General features: G+C 41.3%; 3 protein-coding genes across 3 annotated transcripts; 1 reads left to right on the top strand and 2 right to left on the bottom strand.

Moving 5' to 3' along the window:
• The first annotated feature begins 1,500 nt into the window (after positions 1–1,500).
• Positions 1,501–2,184, top strand: LOC106094820 (uncharacterized). The gene is made up of 2 exons (XM_013262058.2): positions 1,501–1,606; positions 1,665–2,184. Exons 1-2 carry the CDS (start codon positions 1,595–1,597, stop codon positions 2,004–2,006), a joined length of 354 nt encoding a protein of 117 aa, XP_013117512.1. The 5' UTR covers positions 1,501–1,594; the 3' UTR covers positions 2,007–2,184.
• Positions 2,185–9,079: 6,895 nt separating this feature from the next.
• Positions 9,080–9,613, bottom strand: LOC106094821 (uncharacterized). Its single transcript, XM_013262059.2, has 2 exons — positions 9,544–9,613; positions 9,080–9,481 (listed from the first exon to the last, which is right to left on the bottom strand). Exons 1-2 carry the CDS (start codon positions 9,553–9,555, stop codon positions 9,128–9,130), a joined length of 366 nt encoding a protein of 121 aa, XP_013117513.1. The 5' UTR covers positions 9,556–9,613; the 3' UTR covers positions 9,080–9,127.
• Positions 9,614–16,610: 6,997 nt separating this feature from the next.
• LOC106094819 (larval/pupal cuticle protein H1C) lies at positions 16,611–17,339 on the bottom strand. The gene is given in 3 exon segments (XM_013262057.2): positions 16,611–16,978; positions 16,981–17,199; positions 17,271–17,339. Coding segments are annotated over 3 exon segments (471 nt in total). The 5' UTR covers positions 17,283–17,339; the 3' UTR covers positions 16,611–16,738.
• Between the last annotated feature and the right edge of the window lie 3,419 nt (positions 17,340–20,758).

The following is a 20,758-nucleotide window of genomic DNA, read 5'->3' as shown; positions in this document are numbered from 1 at the left end:
GAATCTTATATACCCTCCACCATTGAAGGCATTTGTCGGACCGATTCAAACCATACTAAGCGTAGTTGTTGGAAGTCATAACAGAACACCTCATGCAAAATGTCAGCCAAATCGGATGAGAATTGCGCCCTCTAGAGGCTCAAGAAGTCAAGACCCAAGATCGGCTTACATGGCAGCTATATTAAAACATGGACCGATTAAAACCATACTTAGCGTAGTTGTTGCAAGTGCTACCAAAACACTACGTGCTAAATTTCAGATAATTCCGACGAGAATTGCGCCCTCTAGAGGCTCAAGAAGTCAAGACACAAGATCGGTTTATATGGCAGCTATATCAAAACATGGACCGATGTAAACCATACTTTGCCCAAATGTTGAAAGTGCTATGAAGACACTTCGTAAAAAATTTCAGTTAGATCGGACGAAAATTGCGCCCCCTAGAGGCTCAAGAATTCAAGACCCAAGATCGGTTTATACGGCAGCTATATCAAAACATGGACCCATTAAAACCATACTTAGCGTAGTTGTTGGAAGTGATACCAAAACTCTACGTGCAAAATTTTAGTTAAATCGGACTAGAATTGCGCCCTCTAGAGGCTCAAGAAGTCAAGACCCAAGATCGGTTTATATGGCAGCTATATCAAAACATGGACCGATTAAAACCATACTTAGCATAGTTGTTGGAAGTGCTACCAAAACTCTACGTGCAAAATTTTAGTTAAATCGGACGAGAATTGCGCCCTCTAGATGCTCGAGAAGTTCAAGACCCAAGATCGGTTTATACGGCAGCTATATCAAAACATGGACCGACGTAAACCATACTTAGCGTAGTTGTTGAAAGTGCTACCAAAACATTACGTGCGAAATTTCAATAAAATCGAATGATAATTGCGCCCTCTAGAGGCTCAAGAAGTCAAGACCCAAGATCGGTTTATATGGCAGCTTTTTCCAAACATGGACCGATTTGGTCCATTTACAATACCAACCGACCTATTCTAATAAAAAGTATTTATGCAAAATTTCAAGCGGCTAGCTTTACTCCTTTGAAAATTAGCGTGCTTTCGACAGACAGACGGACGGACATGACTAGATCGTCTTAAATGACACGACGATCAAGAATATATGTACTTTTTGGGGTCTTAGACGCATATTTCGAGATGTTACAAACAGACTGACGAAATTAGTATACCCCCATCCTATGGTGGAGGGTATAAAAACAAACTAAAAGCTAGGTATCTAATTACGGCAATGTGTTTAGAATTAATAGCTTTCATTTGTAATGCATGAGGGGCGTGGAAGGCTATGAGCATAAAGGGGTACATTTAAATTTCCCATTATCAGTAAGGCTGAACCAAGGCCATTTCAATTGATTCCTAGTTGCAATCGACCAGGTAATTGATATATGCAGAAAAATATGCAAAATGTTACAAATTCACACCACTTGGTGATAAAGAAAAAAAAAATTTCATCTTTCTCTGGCATTCTACCATACTATAAATACTAAGATTCAGTGCAGAATTATTAACAAACGCATCATTGCCTCAGCAATAGCAAGCATAGAACAATACAAGCCTTATCCAATAAATAAATAAACATGTTCAAGTTGGTAAGTGCTGCCATAGATAAAAAATATCCTTGATTTTAATTCTCCCTTTATTTTCCAGGTGGTCTTGTTTGCCCTTTTCGCCATGGCCTTGGCTGCTCCCAGCCTTTTGCATGGCTCGCCCTATGTTAGCTATGGCCATCCCGTTGCGGTCCATCATCAACCCGCCTTGGCCACTGTTGGCGCTGTGGTGCGCACTGTTCCAACCTCGGTGTCTCATGCTAGTCATGCTGTCGTCCATAAAGCTGCCAATGTTGTCCATGATGTTGTGGCTCCTGTGGTAAGGACTTCCTATGTTTCGCCCGTTGTCAGGACTGTGGCTAGCCCCGTCTATCACAGCGGTTATGTCTCCTCATCGCCCTATGGCACTTATGGTCTGTCTCCCTATCATGGAAGCTGGTAAACAAACACTGCCTTTTTTCGGCCGATTAAATCATGTTGAGATGACCGAAGGATAAACCATTGCTGCCAAAACTTATCGTAGTAGTAGTCAATAAATAAAAAAAAAAAATGCAAAACCAAAATTTATTTATGAACAACAAAAGAATTAATAAAAATCAGTCGAATTTCATATGCATATACATATACAAGAAACAAAAATTATTTAAAGGCTCATACAAACACAATTCAGTATTATAAATCTATTATAATGTGTGCTTAGCTACTCCTTTAAAAGGTATTTTTGAAAATATTTTCAGCTTTTCAAGACATTGCTAGCGTTGTGTCCTTCCCAAATTAACACTAATTATTATGAATTTAGTGACTTTTCTACCCATAAACCCATAGCACAACGAAACCTCGTGGGATACAAAGGACAATAGGTGCATCTAGTGCTGTTGCTGTAGCACTGAGTTGAGTTCATTTGTTCGTTTTCGGTTCTACTATATATTCAGATTCAGGTACTCTTCGACTAAGGTGAGCTATATCACGTTATGAACCGATTTAAACCATACTCGCCACAGTTGTTGGATATCATAACAAAACCCGTCGTGCAAAAGTTCATTCCAATCGGATGAGAATTGCGCCCTCTAGAGGCTCAAGAAGTCAAGACCCACGATCGGTTTATATGGCAGCTATATCAGGTTATGGACCGATTTAAGCCATACTCGGCACAGTTGTTGGATATCATAACAAAACACGTCGTGCAAAATTTCATTCCAATCGGATGAAAATTGCGCCCTCTAGAGGCTCAAGAAGTCAAGACCCAAGATCGGTTTATATGACAGCTATATTAGGTTATGAACCGATTTGAACCATACTTGGCATAGTTGTTGGATATCATAACAAAACACGTCGTGCAAAATTTCATTTCAATCGAATAGGAATTGCGCACTCTAGAGGCTCAAGGAGTCAAGACCCAAGATCGGTTTATATGGCTGCTATATCAGGTTATCAACCGATTTGAAGCATACTTAGCACAGTTGTTGGAGGTGATACCAAACCACCTCATGCAAAATTTCATTCCATTTGGATAATAATTGCGCCCTCTAGTGGCTCAAGAAGTCAAGACCCAAGATCGGTTTATATGGCAGCTATATCAAAACATGGACCGATTTGAACCATACTAAGCGCAGTTGTTGAATATCATAACAAAACACGTCGTGCAAAATTTCATTCCAATCGGATGAGAATTGCGCCCTCTAGAGGCTCAAGAAGTCAAGACCCAAGATCGGTTCATATGACAGCTATATCAAAACATTAACCGATTTAAACCATACCTAGCGCAGTTGTTGGAAGTGATACCAAAACACCACATGCAAAATTTCAGTCAAATCGGATGAGAATTGCGCCCTCTAGAGGCTCAAGAAGTCAAGACCCCAGATCGGTTTATATGGCAGCTATATCAAAACATGGACCGATTTGAAGCATACTTAGCGCACCTATTGGTAGTGATACCAAAATACCACGTACAAAGTTTCAGTCAAATCGGATAAAAATTGCACACTCTAGAGTCTCAAGAAGTCAAGACCCAAGATCGGTTTATATGACAGCTATATCAGGTTATGAACCGATTTGAACCATACTTGGCACAGTTGTTTGATATCATAACAAAACACGTCGTGCAAAATTTCATTTCAATCGAATAAAAATTGCGAATTGAGTCTCAAGATTCAAGAAGTCAAGACCCAAGATCAGTTTATATGGCAGCTATATCAGGTTATATACCGATTTCCTCCCTACATGGCACAGTTGTTGGAAGTCATAAAAAAACACCTCATGCAAAATTTCTTCCATTCTCATCCTAGAATTGCGCCATCTAGAGGCTCAAGAAGTCAATACCCAAGATCGGTTTATATAGCAGCTATATCAAAACATGGACCTATGTGAACCATACTAAGCGCAGTTGTTGGAAGTGATACCAAAACACCACATGCAAAATTTCCGTCAAATCGGATGAGAATTGCGTCCTCTAGTGACTCAAGAAGTCAAGACCCAAGATCGGTTTATATGGCAGCTATATCACAACATGGACCGATTTCAAGCATACTTTGCTCAGTTGTTGGAAGTGATACCAATACACTATGTGGAAAATTTCAGTCAAATCGGACGAGATTTGCGCTCTCTATTGGCTCAAGAAGTCAAGATCCAAGATCGGTTTACATGACAGCTATGCCAGATTATGAACCGATTTGCACCATACTCGGTGCAGTTGTTGAAAGTGATACCAAAACACTACGTGCACAATTTCAGTCAAATCGGATGAGAATTGCCCCCTCTAGAGGCTCAAGAAGTCAAGACCCAAGATCGGTTCATATGGCAGCTATATTAAAACATGGACCGATATGAAGCATACATAGCGCAGCTACTGGAAGTGATGCAAAAATACCACGTGCAAAATTTCAGTTAAATCTGATAAAATATGCGCCCTCTAGAGGCTCAAGAAGTCAAGACCCAAGATCAGTTTATATGGCAGCAATATCAGGTTATATACCGATTTGCACCCTATTTGGCACAGTTGTTGAAAGTGATACCAAAACACCTCATGCAAAATTTCTTCCAAATAGGATGAGAATTGCGCCCTCTAGAGGCTCAAGAAGTCAAGACCCAAGATCGGTTTATATGGCAGCTATATCAAAACATGGACCGATTTGGCCCATTTACAATCCCAACCGACCTACACTAATAAAAAGTATTTGTGCAAAATTTCAATCGGCTAGCTTTACTCCTTCGAAATTTAGCGTGCTTTCGACAGACAGACGGACGGACATGGCTAGATCGACTTAAAATGACATGACGATCAAAAATATATATACCTAGTGGGGTCTCAGACGCATATTTCGAGGTGTTACAAACAGAATGGCGAAATAAGTATATCCCCATTCTATGGTGGAGGGTATAAAATTGAATTTGTGTTTGTTTGTTTGCTTGTGGTCCGGAAGGAGCAATAGGCTATATAGCTCTTTGATATTTCAAGGGGGGTGGACCCTCCCCCTTACCCTTAAAGTACCAACCAAAAATAAAAGTGGACTGATCGGGGCAATATGGGACTCAAATGAAAGGTAGTCGGGAGTAGAATACAAATTTGATATCAAAATTTGGGTCCAGGTACCTAGGGGGCTGCCCCGACCCCAAAAACCCTTCATACATGTTGGACGAAAATGACAATATGGGACTCGAATGAAAGGCATTGGTGAGTAGATTACGAATATGGCCAGGAAGTAGAAATAGGCTATATAGTTTGTTGATATTTTAAGGGGGCGGACTCTCGAATGAAAGGCATTGGTGAGTAGATTACGAATATGGCCAGGAAGTAGAAATAGGCTATATAGTTTGTTGATATTTTAAGGGGGCGGACTCTCCCCCTTTACCCCAAAAACACCACCAAAACCGATCGAGACAATATGGGTATCAAACGAAAGGTATTGGAGAATAGAATACAAATATGCTATTGAAAATTGGGTCCAAGGAGCCCAGAGGCCACACCAACCCCAAAAGTTCCCCAAACAAATATATTCGATGTACATATGAATACTCTTAAAAGTGCAAGCCCGACTCCTCTTGAGCCACTACTTGCAGAGTCACCTTGCTTGGAGGGCCTCGATATGCTGAAGAGGAAGATAGCCGCGGAATAAAGCATTTTTCACTAGAATCTAGTAGAGATGGAGTTCTACGAGTCATACATCGGGCTCAATGGGGTATTTGAACATGAAAGATATGGATCTGGAGATGACTATAGTCCCAGCATTTAATAGAGATGGAGTTCTACGAGCCATACATCGGGCTCAATGGGGTATTTGACCATGAAAGATATGAATCTGGAGATCACTATAATCCCAGCTCGTTCCCCTGAGGGATAGAGATCTACAAATCATGCGAAACGAGAATCTGTTCCATCTGTCATGATACATTATACCGCCATGGCAAGTCCAGCATCTCAAAAGGTGTTGGCAACCGACCAAAGAGTAACTTAGCGATCGAGCCCTAAAGGCTCTGTTCTTACAAGGTAGAGTGGACTGGATTTTGAAGTGTCAAGTAAAGGGGGGCAACATTGTGGTTAAACCACGAAGATTTGTCGATTATAACGAGTCCAACCTCACGCAGGGAGAGTGGAATAGTCGGATTCGATCGGAGAGCTACTCTCCGACACGAGAGGACTTACCCTGACGTTGAGAATAACAGCATCTTGCTGTACTTCCTCTCTGGGGACGATTGAGGGCCGGTGCCCCTCCACCTGTGGCAAAGTTCAAGAATAGAGCCAATGATGTTACAGCTCCTCTACCAGCAGTGGCATCGAGAAGAGCGGCGCCTAATTCAGTATCTGCCAAGCAACCGTGCAAAGGGAAAGGAGGAAGATAGAGAAGATGAAATTGGAAGCGGAAAACGAACTGACCAAAATTGGATGACAGATTAGCGTTGATCATGCTACTAAACCAGTGAGCCCTACCCCATGGGAGCTTTTTAGTAGAGTGGATTCCTTCTAAGATGACTGAGCAAATGAGTCGTGGGTTGCAGGGTGGCATAGGCCCTGTGGTCAAACATTGCACTGAACAGTATGACGCTTATCCTGGGGATGAGAAGGTATGACTAAGGACTGTTGATAGCTGTCCTTACTGGTCATTGCAATTTCAGGACTCTCTGCATGGTGCAGAGAGAGGCAGACTTCTGTGGGTTAGACGATAAGGAGGAGGATTTGGAAACGGTCGAACACTTCTGTGGGCTAGACGATAAGGAAGAGGATTTGGAAACGGTCGAACACCTTTTGTCTCACTGCTCCGTAATTTCAAGGAGAGTTTCTTCCTTCCTTATCTGGTTCTCTACGATCATGTATTTCCTTGCCTTGGTTTCATTTTTCTGGTCTTCTTCTGTTGTCTTGTTCCAGTGCTATGATGTATCTCTATCACTTTTTCTCCCACAATGACCCTGTGGGCTCAATGTAAAGCGACTAGCAACCGAGGTAGCTGTATATCCTCCAACCTAACCGAACCTATTGCCGCCTTGATTATTCAGCGATGTTATGACCTTTTTTGCCTTCGAGCATCGCCTTAACGAAAACATGGAGAAACTTACCTACCGAAAACATACGACCCCTGTTGCAGCTTCAAATTCCACCACCTCGACATGTATAACATTTTTGACTAATCTGAGTCAGTATTTGTCTTACGCAAGTGTTCCTCGACGCTCGCTCGTCCAATACGCAACCTTTTCAAAGGTTGCGAACGTTCAGCCAATACCCAAGAAGGGTGAGGCAAACAACCCTGCGAATTATCTGCCAATTGCGATATGCTCTCTCCGCTCTCTCCAAGGTCATGGAGAGCATGGTTAATCACCATCTTGTGAGGTATTTAGAGGAGTCTAATGGCCTTCTTAGCGACCAATAGTATGGGTTGCGCAAAAATCGCTCTACGGGTGAACTCATGGCACTTCTGTCGGAACGTTGGAGTCGCTCTATCCACCAGTTTGGTGAGAGTAAGGTTCCAAGGCATTTGATAGGGTCTGGCATGGTGCACTACTATCAAAGCTTGTCGCATTTGGTATCGTTAATGGCTTCGTTCGATTTATTTCGACCTTTCTCAGAGATCGCACTATTCGAGTCGTTATAGATGGGGTCTCATCCAATGAGCACAAATTGATCGCTGGTATACCCCAGGGCTCTGTTCTTTCTCCTTCTCTTTTTCTAATTTTTATCAACGATCTGTTGGGACAGATATCGAATCCGATCTACTCATTTGGGGATGACAGTAATCTCTGTCATTCGTACGCATTCGACCATAGGCCAAGTCTTCGAGAGATTGAGACAAAAGGGGCGGGTTATGGACGATACACTCTGCCAGGATTTGCTGGCCATTTCTGAGTTGAGGGCGATTGCATCGAGCAGATTTTAATGCACGGAAGACTCAGTGCTGTTTGTTGTCGGACAAACGATTCGCTGACCCCTGACGATCATCTTTGTCTATCAACGGTGTAGATGTTGAGCTATCAGAAGCTCTTCATGTTCTGGGCATGAAAATGCATAGTTATGTCCATTGGGCTAAACATGTATTCGAAATGTCGAAAGAAGCATTCAAGTGTTTAGGCTTCCTTAAACGGTGTAAGAATTACTTCACTCCATCTGATCTTCTTAAAATCTATACCACTTTCATAAGGCCAAAAATCAAAATCATCCCTGGAGCTACTGAACCGTGTACAGAGGAGAGCGATGGCGTTGATTGGGGACAGTGGGGTATCCAACTCTATTGCCTCCCTTCATCATCGTCGCAATGGGGGTTGTTTGACGCTGTTCCATCGGTACTTTCATGGTGTGTTCGTTCGTCCGATATGTGTCTTCTTATTCCTGATGTAATAAGAAGACGCATCCTGGCGAGACCATCAGAAAAAATTGTCAGCGCTGGTTTTCCCCTCCTAATGCTGGCAACATTTGTGAGGTACTATGCCATGTAAAACTTCTCTCCAAAGAGGTGTCGCACTGCGGCACGCCGTTCGGACTTGGCTATAAAAAGGAGGACCCTTATCATTGAGCTTAAACTTGAATCGGACAGCACTCTTTGATATGTGAGAAGTTTGCCCCTGTTCCTTAGTGGAATGTTCATGGGCAAAATTTGCATTTGCATTCCTGATGTAAGGATGTATGTCAGGGATACTAGACATTCCAGGAACTCACACCCGTTTGTAATTGATTGGCCAGCAGACCGCACAATGCATGAAAGAGAGAATTCTTCGTATGTGGAATCGACTTCCGGCTAATGTTTTTCCCATCCACTTTGACATCCAAAGATTTAAGACAAATGTCAATAAGCACCACATCCTTTTCCCCCCACCCCCCTCCAATTCCTAATTTCCTCTCGCCAACGCAATGCACTGCATTTATAGGGGACATCCCCTGCGTGTTGGCTGACGGAAAAAAAATAATTTTTATTCGTACAAAAAATTCAGTTCTATTTTCAAGTTTTCTATGCCACTGTTTAGCGGTGCAACGCTAATAATATCTGACCCAAATATGGTTCATATGCCCCTATGTCTACTAAAGTCGAACACATATTTAATTTAACAACAACTTTATTTCATAACAAAAATTTGAATGTAAATCTACCAAGACTTGACAACTAATGGAGCTGCAGCATAAGTGTGAACCACTGGAGCAGCCACCGTCTTTACCACAGTTGGAACAGCATAGGTCTCCACTACGGGAGTCAGCAAACTCTTGGAGGTGTATGAGGTAGTCTTTACAGCTGGGGCCAAAACATCCTCCACAACATGAGAGGAGCTGTGCACCACCGAATGGCTTTGATGGGACACTGAGGAGGGCAGAGATTTGACAATTGAGCCCACATTGGCATAGCCATGTTCCTTGACAGTTACCAAGGGAGCAGAATGGACTACAGAGGTTTCATAAAGACCAGGATAAGCCAAGGCAACAGCAAACACAGCAGATACAATCAACTAAAATAAACCAAAAATTTATTAAACAAAAAATATTATAAAAAAAAAATTCTTAAACACACCAATTTGAACATTTTGTTAATTTTTGTTTTAATTTTTCAAAGGCAGCTTGTTGAGCTTGCAAAGGTTTACTAAGAATTGTTATGATTTTCACAGACAGCAATTGGTTTTATATACTGATTTCAGTTCACTCCATAAAGGGCAATTAAACACAAAAAGATAAAAAAAAAATGAAAAAAAGGTTTTGAGATCACAACAAAATTATGAAAAGATAGTCAAACATTGTCTTTAAACCTCAACTGACATTGAAAATTACAAGGGCCGGTGTAAAAACCCCTCCACAAACTTCATCAAAGTGCAAGTAATGCAGCAGCTTCAATGGCTGGCAGTTACACATTTGCTTCGCACCACATTTACCTCAACCACATAGGAGATTAAGGGTCAAGTAAAAGCCACGCACATGTTGGCATAGGCCATGGTCCGAGTTACATGACTGTGGCCGGCTGACATGTTGGCTGTAAACATACAAATGTAATGGTCACAATAAACAATTCAGAATGAAGAACACAACAGAAGGCTATAATTTTTTATAATGACCATAACCAACGAAACGGTCTACTTTCTGACTGGATTTAATGCATTTTAAGGGAAGGGCTAAGCAGACAATTCAACCGAAAACAGAATGAAAGAAAACAAATAAAAAGGCGGTAAGTTCGGCCGGGCCGAACTGTGGATACCCACCATCTCGGGTTACATATACAACCAACTTTCGTCATAGTTCTGTGAAAAATGCATAGTTTTTGACCTCATAGCAAATGCAATTTTTTTTTTACTCATGAACATTCCACTAAGGAAAAGGGTAAACTTCTCAACTATCAATAAGTGCAGTCCGATTCAAGTTTAAGCTCAATGCTAAGGGTCCTCCTTTTTATAGCCGAGTCCGAACGGCGTGCCGCAGTGCGACACCTCTTTGGAGAGAAGTTTTACATGGCATAGTACCTCACAAATGTCGCCAGCATTAGGAGGGGAAAACCACCGTTGAAAACTTTCTTCTGATGGTCTCGCCAGGATTCGAACCCAGGCGTTCAGCGTCAAAGGCGGACAGGCTAACCTCTGCGCTACAGTGGCCCCATAGCAGCTTTATCTATTTAGACCAATTTCGGCACTAACATTGAGATGACTAATGAGTACAAGTCGTTGTTCAGTTTTGTAGAATAAAATATTGGTGTTTTTGGTAGATATATCCAAATATAGACCGATCTGAACCATATACGACACAGATGTCCAAAAGCCTAACAAAAGTCAGTGTGTCAAATATCAGTGAAATCGGACTATAAATGTGACTTTTATGGGCCCAAAACCTTAAATCGAGAGATCGGTCTATATGGCAGTTATATCCAAATCTGAACCGATCAGGGACAAATTGAAGAGGGAAGTCGCAAAGCCTAACACATCTAACAGTCTCAAAATTTCAGCGACATCGGACTATAAATGCGCCTTTTATGGCCCCAAAACCTAAAACCGAGAGATCGTTCTATATGGCAGCTATATTCAAACCTGGACCGATCTGGGCCAAATTGACGAAAGACGTTGAAAGCCTAACACAACTCACTGCCTCAAATTTCAGCAACATCGGACAATAAATGCCCCTTTTAGGGCCCCAAAACCTAAAACCGAGAGATTGGGCTATATGGTAGCTATATCCAAAACTGGACCGAAATGTGCCATATTGCAAAATTATGTCAAGGGGCTTAACTTAACTCACTGTCTCAAATTTCAGTGAAATCGGACTATAAATGTGACTTTTATGGGCCCAAAACCTTAAATCGAGAGATCGGTCTATATGGCAGTTATATCCAAATCTGAACCGATCAGAGCCAAATAAAGGAAGGATGTCGAAGGGGCTAACACAACCCACTTTCCCAAATTTCAGCAAAATCGGAGAAAATATGTGGTTTTTATGGGCCTTAGACCCTAAAACGGAGGATCGGCATATATGGCAGCTATATCCAAATCTGGTCTATATGACAGCTATATCCAAATCTGGACCGATCAGGGCCAAATTGAAGAAGGATGTCGAAGGGCCTAACACAACTCACTGTTCCAAATTTCGGCGAAATCGGACAATAAATGCGCCTTTTATGGGCCGAGATCGTTCTATATGGCAGCTATATCCAAATTTGGACCGATCTGGGCCAAATTCAAGAAGGATGTCGAAAAGCCTAACACAACACACTGTCTCAAATTTCAGTGAAATCGGACTGTAAATGTGAATTTTATCGGCCCAAAACCTTAAACCGAGAGATCGGGCTATATGGCAGCTATATCCAAATCTGAACCGATCTGTGCCATATTGCAAAAGTATGTCAAGGGGCTTAACTTAACTCACTGTTCCAAATTTCGGCGACATCGGACAATAAATGCGCCTTTTATGGGCGCCCAAAACCTTAAAGAAGAATATCGAAATTAAAAAAGAATATCGAAGGGCCTAACACAACTCACTGTCCCAAATTTAAGCAAAATCGGATAATAAATGTGGCTTTTATGGGCCTAAGACCATAAATCGGAGGATCGGTCTATATGGCTGTTATATCCAAATCTGAACCGATCTGGGCCAAATTGACGAAAAATGTCGAAGGGCCTAACACAACTCACTGTCTCAAATTTTATCAAAATCGGATAATAAATGTGGCTTTTAGGGGCCCAAGACCTTACATCGAGCGATCGGTCTATATGGCAGCTATATCCAAATCTGAACCGATCTGGGCCAAATTGACGAAAAATGTCGAAGGGCCTAACACAACTCACTGTCCCAAATTTAAGCAAAATCGGATAATAAATGTGGCTTTTATGGGGCTAAGACCGTAAATCGGAGGATCGGTCTATATGGGGGCTATATCAAGATATAGTCCGATGTAGCCCATCTTCGAACTTAACCTGCTTATGGACAAAAAAGAGAAGCTGTGCAAAGTTGTAGCTCTATATATCTATATTTAAAGACTGTAGCGTGATTTCAACAGACAGACGGGCGGACATGGTCTTAGATTTTTACTCTGATCAAGAATATATAAACTTTATAGGGTCGGAAATGGATATTTCGATGTATTGCAAACGGAATGACAAAATGAATATACTCCCCATCCCTTCGGTGGTGGGTATAAAAAGTTATGGAAATTATACATTCAGTGGTGATTATAAACATCCACTGAGACACACATTTACATATGTGTTCTATTTTTATACCCTCCACCATAAGATGGGGGGTATACTAATTTCGTCATTCTGTTTGTAACTACTCGAAATATTCGTCTGAGACCCCATAAAGTACATATATTCTTGATCGTCGTGAAATTTTATGTCGATCTAGCCATGTCCGTCCGTCTGTCCGTCCGTCCGTCCGTCCGTCCGTCTGTCTGTCGAAAGCACGCTAACTTCCGAAGGAGTAAAGCTAGCCGCTTGAAATTTTGCACAAATACTTCTTATTAGTGTAGGTCGGTTGGTATTGTAAATGGGCGATATCGGTCCATGTTTTGATATAGCTGCCATATAAACCGATCTTGGGTCTTGACTTCTTGAGCCTCTAGAGTGCGCAATTCTTATCCGATTGGGATGAAATTTTGCATGACATGTTTTGCTATGATATCCAACAACTGTGCCAAGTATGGTTCAAATCGGTCGGTAACCTGATATAGCTGCCATATAAACCGATCTTGGGTCTTGACTTCTTGAGCCTCTAGCGTGCGCAATTCTTATCCGATCAGAATGAAATTTTGCACGACGTGTTTTGTTATGATATCCAACAACTGTGCCAAGTATGGTTCAAATCGGTCTATAACCTGATATAGCTGCCATATAAACCGATCTTGGGTCTTGACTTCTTGAACCTCTAGAGTGCGCAATTCTTATCCGATTGAAATGAAATTTTGCACGACGTGTTTTGTTACTATATCCAACAACTGTGTCAAGTATGGTTCAAATCGGTATATAACATGATATAGCTGCTATATAAACCGATCTTGGGTCTTGACTTCTGTGACCCTCTAGAGGGCGCAATTCTTATCCGATTGGAATGGAATTTCGCACGACGTGTTGTGTTATGATACCCAACAACTGTGCCAAGTATGGTTTAAATCGGTCCATAACCTGATATAGCTGCCATATAAATTTTGCACAAATACTTCTTATTAGTGTAGGTCGGTTGGTATTGTAAATGGGCGATATCGGTCCATGTTTTGATATAGCTGCCATATAAACCGATCTTGGGTCTTGACTTCTTGAGCCTCTAGAGTGCGCAATTCTTATCCGATTGGGATGAAATTTTGCATGACATGTTTTGCTATGATATCCAACAACTGTGCCAAGTATGGTTCAAATCGGTCGGTAACCTGATATAGCTGCCATATAAACCGATCTTGGGTCTTGACTTCTTGAGCCTCTAGCGTGCGCAATTCTTATCCGATCAGAATGAAATTTTGCACGACGTGTTTTGTTATGATATCCAACAACTGTGCCAAGTATGGTTCAAATCGGTCTATAACCTGATATAGCTGCCATATAAACCGATCTTGGGTCTTGACTTCTTGAACCTCTAGAGTGCGCAATTCTTATCCGATTGAAATGAAATTTTGCACGACGTGTTTTGTTACTATATCCAACAACTGTGTCAAGTATGGTTCAAATCGGTATATAACATGATATAGCTGCCATATAAACCGATCTTGGGTCTTGACTTCTGTGACCCTCTAGAGGGCGCAATTCTTATCCGATTGGAATGGAATTTCGCACGACGTGTTGTGTTATGATACCCAACAACTGTGCCAAGTATGGTTTAAATCGGTCCATAACCTGATATAGGTGCCATATAAACCGATCTTGGGTCTTGACTTCTTGAGCCTCTAGAGGGCACAATTCTTATCTGATTTGAATGGATTTTTGCACGAAGTATTTCGTTATGATATCCAACAACTGTGCCAAGTATGGTTGAAATCGGTCCATAACCTGATATAGCTGTCATATAAACAGATCTGGGGATTTGACTTCTTGAGCTTCTAGAGGGCGCAATTCCTATCCGATTTGGCTGGAATTTTGCATGACGTATTTTATTTTTACTTTCAACAACTGTGTCAAATAAGGTTCAAATCGGTTCACAACCTGATATAGCTGCCATATAAACCGATCTTGGAACTTGACTTCTTGACCCCTAGAGGTCTCAATTATTATCCGATATGCCTGAAATTTTGTACGATGGATCCTCTCATGACCATCAACAAACGTGTTTATTATGGTCTGAATCGGTCTATAGCCCGATACAGATCCCATATATAAATCGTTCTCTCTATTTTACTTCGTGAGCCCCAATGGGCGCAATTCTTATACGAAAGGCTGAAATTTTACACAGGTCTCCAACATATAATTTAATTGTGGTCCGAACCGGACCATATATTGATATCGTTTTAATAGCAGAGCAAATCTTTTCTTATATCCTTTTTTGCCTAAGAAGAGATGCCGGGAAAAGAACTCGACAAATGAGATCCATGGTGGAGGGTATATAAGATTCGGCCCGGCCGAACTTAGCACGCTTTTACTTGTTTTTATACTCATCACCATAGAATGGGGGTATACTAATCTAGTCATTCTGCTTGTAACACCTCGAAATATTCGCCTAAGACCCCATAAAGTCTTTGTATTCTTGATCTCTTCATTCTGAATCGATCTTGCCATGTCCGTCCGTCCGTCTGTTTAAATCAAGATACAGGTCAAACACGTAAAGCTAGCCGTTTGAAAATTTGCACCGATACTTTATATCGATGTAGGTCATTGGAGAATACAAATGGGTCATATCGGTTCAGGTTTAAATATAGCTCCCGATTTGACTTCTTGAGCACCCGGAAGCCTCAGTTTTTGTCCGATTTGGCTGAAATTTTGCATTAGTGTTTAGTTGTGACTTCCACAACTGTGCCCTATACGGTTCAAATCGTCTTTAACCTGGTATAGCTCCCATACAAATCGATCTCCCGATTTGACTTACTAAACCTTTACAAGCCTCAATTTCTGTCCGATTTGGCGGAAATTGTGCATGCAGTGTTCTGTTATGACTTCCAACAACTGTGCCAAATAAGAACAAAATCGGTCGATAATCTGATATAGCTCCCATATAAACCCATCTCCTGATTTGACTTCTTGAGCCCCTGAAAGCCGCAATTTTTGTCCGATTTGATTGAAATTTTGCATGTAGTGTTCCGTTATGACATCCAACGATTGTCTTAAGTACGGTCCAAATCGGTCTATAACCTGATATAGCTTCCATATAAAACTGATCTTCTTATTTGACTTCTTGAGACCCTGGAAGCCGCAATGTTCATCCGATTTGGCTGAAATTTTGCATGCGGTGTTCTGTTATGACTTCCAACAACTGTGTTAAGTTCGGTCCAAATCGGCCTATAACCTATATATAGCTCCAGTATAAACCGATCTCTCGATTTGACTTTTTGAACCCCTGCTACTCAAAAATTGCGGTGCTACTGCAGTAATAGCAGGACTATACAGCAGCAAAATTTACTACCAATATTTAGCAGAAAGTGTTTGCTATTTCAGTAAACTTCTTTCTATGAGTGCAAAGATGGTCTGTATCGGTTGTGCCAAATATGGTGTGTTTCCATATAAACGATTTCCTGATTTTACTTCTAGAGCCCCCTATAGGGAGCAATTCAAATCCGATTTGGCTGACATTTAGGTCTTCAACATACAGAGCAAGTATGGTCCGAATGTGTCCACAACTAAAATACATCTCCAATAGTATAGCAATTCTTACCTATTATCCTTTGTTTGTCTATAAAGAGCTACTGCAGAGAACTGGACAAATACGAGCCATGGTGGAGGGTATGTAATATTCGACCAGGCCAAACATAGCACATTTTTACTTGTTTAATGAATTCCATGGAACAATTCTCAATTTTGCGAGAGCCTTTTCCTTAACTTATCCTCAAATTTAATACAACTGGGATGAGGACTTCAATGCATATTTTATGGCTAGGCCCAATTATTAGCCGAGTATGATCTTTGGCGTCATTGGAATTGAATAAGTTGGTAATTGTTTTATAAAAAAATTTTAGCTTTTTATTCGCTCAATTAAAAACATTTAACTTTTTGTAACAAATCTTCTTCACAACTCCTCCAACATAAATTTTCACAGTCGCCAAAATCATTTTTCGAAACACTTTATCCTTAAACTAAGCCCATGGATATCCCTGAAACAGTTTACCAAACTCCAGTGGCTGTATAGGTCAAAGGAGCTGAGGCAGCATAGCTGGTAACGGCTGGCAGAGCAGCATAGGTGTGAGCCAAAGGAGCAGCAGCATAGGTATGGGCAATGGGAGCAGCAGCAGCAGAATAAGTTTGAACCACAGGAGCGGCAGCAGCATAGGTGTGCACTACAGGAGCTGCGGCAGCATAAGTCTCAACAACGGGAGTGGCCAAGTTTTTGTGGTGTAGGAAGTGGTCTTGACAGCAGGAGCAACAACATCCTCCACCACATGGGCTGAGCTATGTACAACACTGTTACTGTGATGCGACACAGCAGAGGGCACACTCTTTACAATGTTGCCAACATGGGCCAGGGATGATTCTTGCACGGTGACTGTGGGAGCCGAATAGTAAAGGGGTGTTTCCAAATGACCGGGACGAGCAGCAACTACGGCGAGGAGAGCAGACAATACCACCTAGGAGAGCCATTACAAAAAAAGTCCAGAATTAAAAAAATGCCTTTGATTTGAAATATTTTTTGCTTTACCAATTTGAACATTTTGATTGATTTTGTTTTCGTTTTGACTGATCAAAATAGGTCTGTATTGAATGATTCAAATTAAGAACTGATGCCATTCTGAACACTTCTTCCAGCTTTTATACCAATAACGAAAATAACTAACCGAATATGAGCTCAAAACAAAATGCTCCATTAAACTATCCAAAGCCATGTTCAAATTTGGCCTTGTCAAGCGATTATAAAAAAAAAAAGTTTACTGGAATTCTGGTCAAAGCAGCTCAGATAAAAAACCACAGGTAAAAGCAAGTACTACGGCAATAACAAAAGTGAGAAAAAACGGAAACATTTCAATTAACTCTGAAAAAATATGTGTAGCACCTCCGCCACAAAAGACAAAAAAGCCAAAAAGTAAACAAACATCGAATGTGGAGGTGGTGTTCTTGATCTCTCATAATGCGTCAGGTTGTAAAGTCAATGACGTATTGGACTTGTTTTGGCAAAATTGAAAATTAGTACTTTCTGCAGTTTCTTAAAGCTTTTAATGTTGGTCCCTAATTTATTATGATGATTAGGTGAAAAACGCCCTAGGTTAAAGGTAAGCCTTGGCTGGCAGAATGAAGGGATAATCGTTACATATGAACAAAATTTAATAGCATTGCCATTAGTAAAATACAAATGCAACCAAAAGCGAATTAAATTTGGCTGGGCTGGGAAGTATATCCCTCACCCATGGCGAAGAATAATAATGGCGCCCTACAGAGTCTCATGAAGTCAAATTGGTAGATGGTTCCAATCGGCTCTATCAGGAAAAGCGGTACAGTACATCCACACTGCCGGCAAAATCGGGCATTGTATCATGGATAATACAGTGTCTGTAGCCGCCGCATGCTTAAAGAGGGGAGCATTCTCTTTAATCTCACAGCAGTGGTCGCAACATTTTTTATACCCACCACCATAGGATGGGGGTATACTAAACTATCATTCCGTTTGTAACATCTCGAATAATGACCTGCGACCCCATAAGGTATATATATTCTGGATCCTCTCGGCATTCTGAGTCGATCTAGCCATGTCCGTCCGTCCGTCCATCACGATAGCGATCAAAAGCGTAAAGCTAGCCGCTTGAAATTTTGCAATGATACTTCTAATTGAGGCCACCGTAGCGCAGAGGTTAACATGTCCGCCCATGACGCTGAACGCCTGACGCTGAACGCCTGACGCTGAACGCCTGACGCTGAACGCCTGACGCTGAAAGCCTGACGCTGAACGCCTAACGCTGAACGCCTGACGCTGAACACCTGACTCTGAACGCCTGACGCTGAAAGCCTGAAGCTGAACGCCTGACGCTGAACGCCTGACGCTGAAAGCCTGACGCTGAACGCCTGGGTTTTTTCTGCGGTGGTTTTCCCCTCCTAAAGCTGGCAACATTTGTAAGGTACTATGCCATGTAAAACTTCTCTCCAAAGAGGTGTCGCACTGAGGCATGCCGTTCGGACTCGGCTATAAAACGGAGGCCCCTTATCATTGAACTTAAACTTGAATCGGAATGCATTTTACAATTTGCATTTTACTCCCAATATATGTAGGTCGTTGAGGTTTACAAATGCGCTATATCGGTTCAGATTTGGATATATCCCTCATATAAACCGATCCCCGTATTTGACTTCTTGAGTGCGTAGAAGCCTCGCTTTTACCCGATTTGGCTAAAATTTGGAACAAAGCCTTAAGTTGTGATTTCCCACATCTATGTCAAGTATGATCCGAATCGATCTATAAACAGATATAGCCCCATATAAACTTATGCCCGGATTTGACTTCTTTAACCCTAAGAAAACCCAATTTTCATCCGATTTGGCTGAAATTTGGAACAGAGACTTGAATAGTATGATCCCAATCGGTCTAAAAACAGATATAGCCCCATATAAACGATCACCGGATTTGAATTCATGAGCATTTAACGATGTCCGCGTGTCTGTCCGGCTATCTGTCTGTTCGTCTGTCCGTCCGTCTGTTGTTGTCATTCTACAGCCTTCAAAAATTAAGATATTGAGCTGAAATTTGGCACAGATACGTCTTTTTGTTGCACGGGCCAAATCGGGCCATATTTGGATATAGCTGCTATATAGACCGATTTTCCGATAAACGGTCTAATGCCCATAAATGCTTTATTTTTCATCCGAAACAGTGGGTCGTCGTAGTTCTACCGACATCCGTCCCAAATATGGTTCGGATCGGACTATATTTATATATAGCTGTCATACAGACCAATATCCCGATAGAGGGTCTGAAGTGAATAAAGCTTTATTTTTTATCCGATTTCGCTGAAATTTTAAACAGTAAGTAGTTGTAAGTAGGCCACCCGCTATCCGACCCAAATATGGTAAAGATCGGACTGTAATTAGATATAGCTGTCATATGGACCGATGAGCCGATTAAGGGTCTGGTATGAATGCAAACTCTGAAGAAATGGAGTTTTCATTCATACCAGAGGTGATGAGTATAAAAAGTTCAGCCCGGCCGGACTTATAGCTTTTTACTTCTTTTCACTTCATTTGGCTAAACTTCGGCCAAATTTTATCCGAATCGTTTAATATGGTGATATCGTCCCCCAAGTACCGATAATCAGAAATGAAATCTTGAGACCAAAAAAAGTAAAAAGGCTTTAAGTTCGACAGGGCCGAACTTTGGATACCCACCACCTCCGCTAATTATGTAAACCACCTTCAGAATCCGGTGAAAAATTTATAATTATTGACCCCATAGCATATTTATCGAAATATGGTCCGACTTGGGCCAAAGTCGACAAGGATATTGAATGGTCTAATAAATACAAGTCATTGTTCAATTTTGTAGAAAAAAAATTTTTTGGTCTTTTTGGTAGCCATATCCAAATACAGACCAATCTGACCCATATACGACACGAATGTCGTAAAGCCTAACATAAGTCACTGTGTCAAATTTTAGCGAAATCGGATTATAAATGTGCCTTTTATGCGCCACACCGAGAGATTGGTCTATATGGCAGCTATATCCAAATCTGGAATGATCTGAGCCATATATGACAGGAATTTCGAAAAGCCTAACATAAGTCACTGTGTCAAATTTCAGCGAAATAGGACTAGAAATGTGCCTTTTATGGGCCCAAGACCTTAAATCTGGAGATCGGTCTATATGGCAGCTATATCCAAATCAGGACCAATCGGGGCCAAATTGACAAAGGATGTCGAGGGGCTTAATTTAACTCACTGTCCCAAATTTCGGCGAAATTAAACTATAAATGCGACTTTTATGGGCCAAAAACATTAAATCGAGAGATCGGTCTATATGACAGCTAAATCCAAATCTGGACCGATCTGAGTGAAATTAGAGAAGAATGTCGAAGGGCCTAACACAACTCACTGTGCCAAATTGCGGCGAAATTTGACAATATATGCGCTTTTTATGGCCCCAAAACCTAAAACCGAGAGATCGGTCTATATGGCAGCTATATCCATATCTGGACCGATTTGTGCCAT

The sequence above is a fragment of the Stomoxys calcitrans genome, chromosome 1 (assembly GCF_963082655.1).
Source record: "Stomoxys calcitrans chromosome 1, idStoCalc2.1, whole genome shotgun sequence".
Classification (NCBI taxonomy): Eukaryota; Metazoa; Arthropoda; class Insecta; order Diptera; family Muscidae; genus Stomoxys; species Stomoxys calcitrans.
Note: the sequence above shows the minus strand (reverse complement) of the source record. Positions and strands in the feature narration are given on the sequence as shown.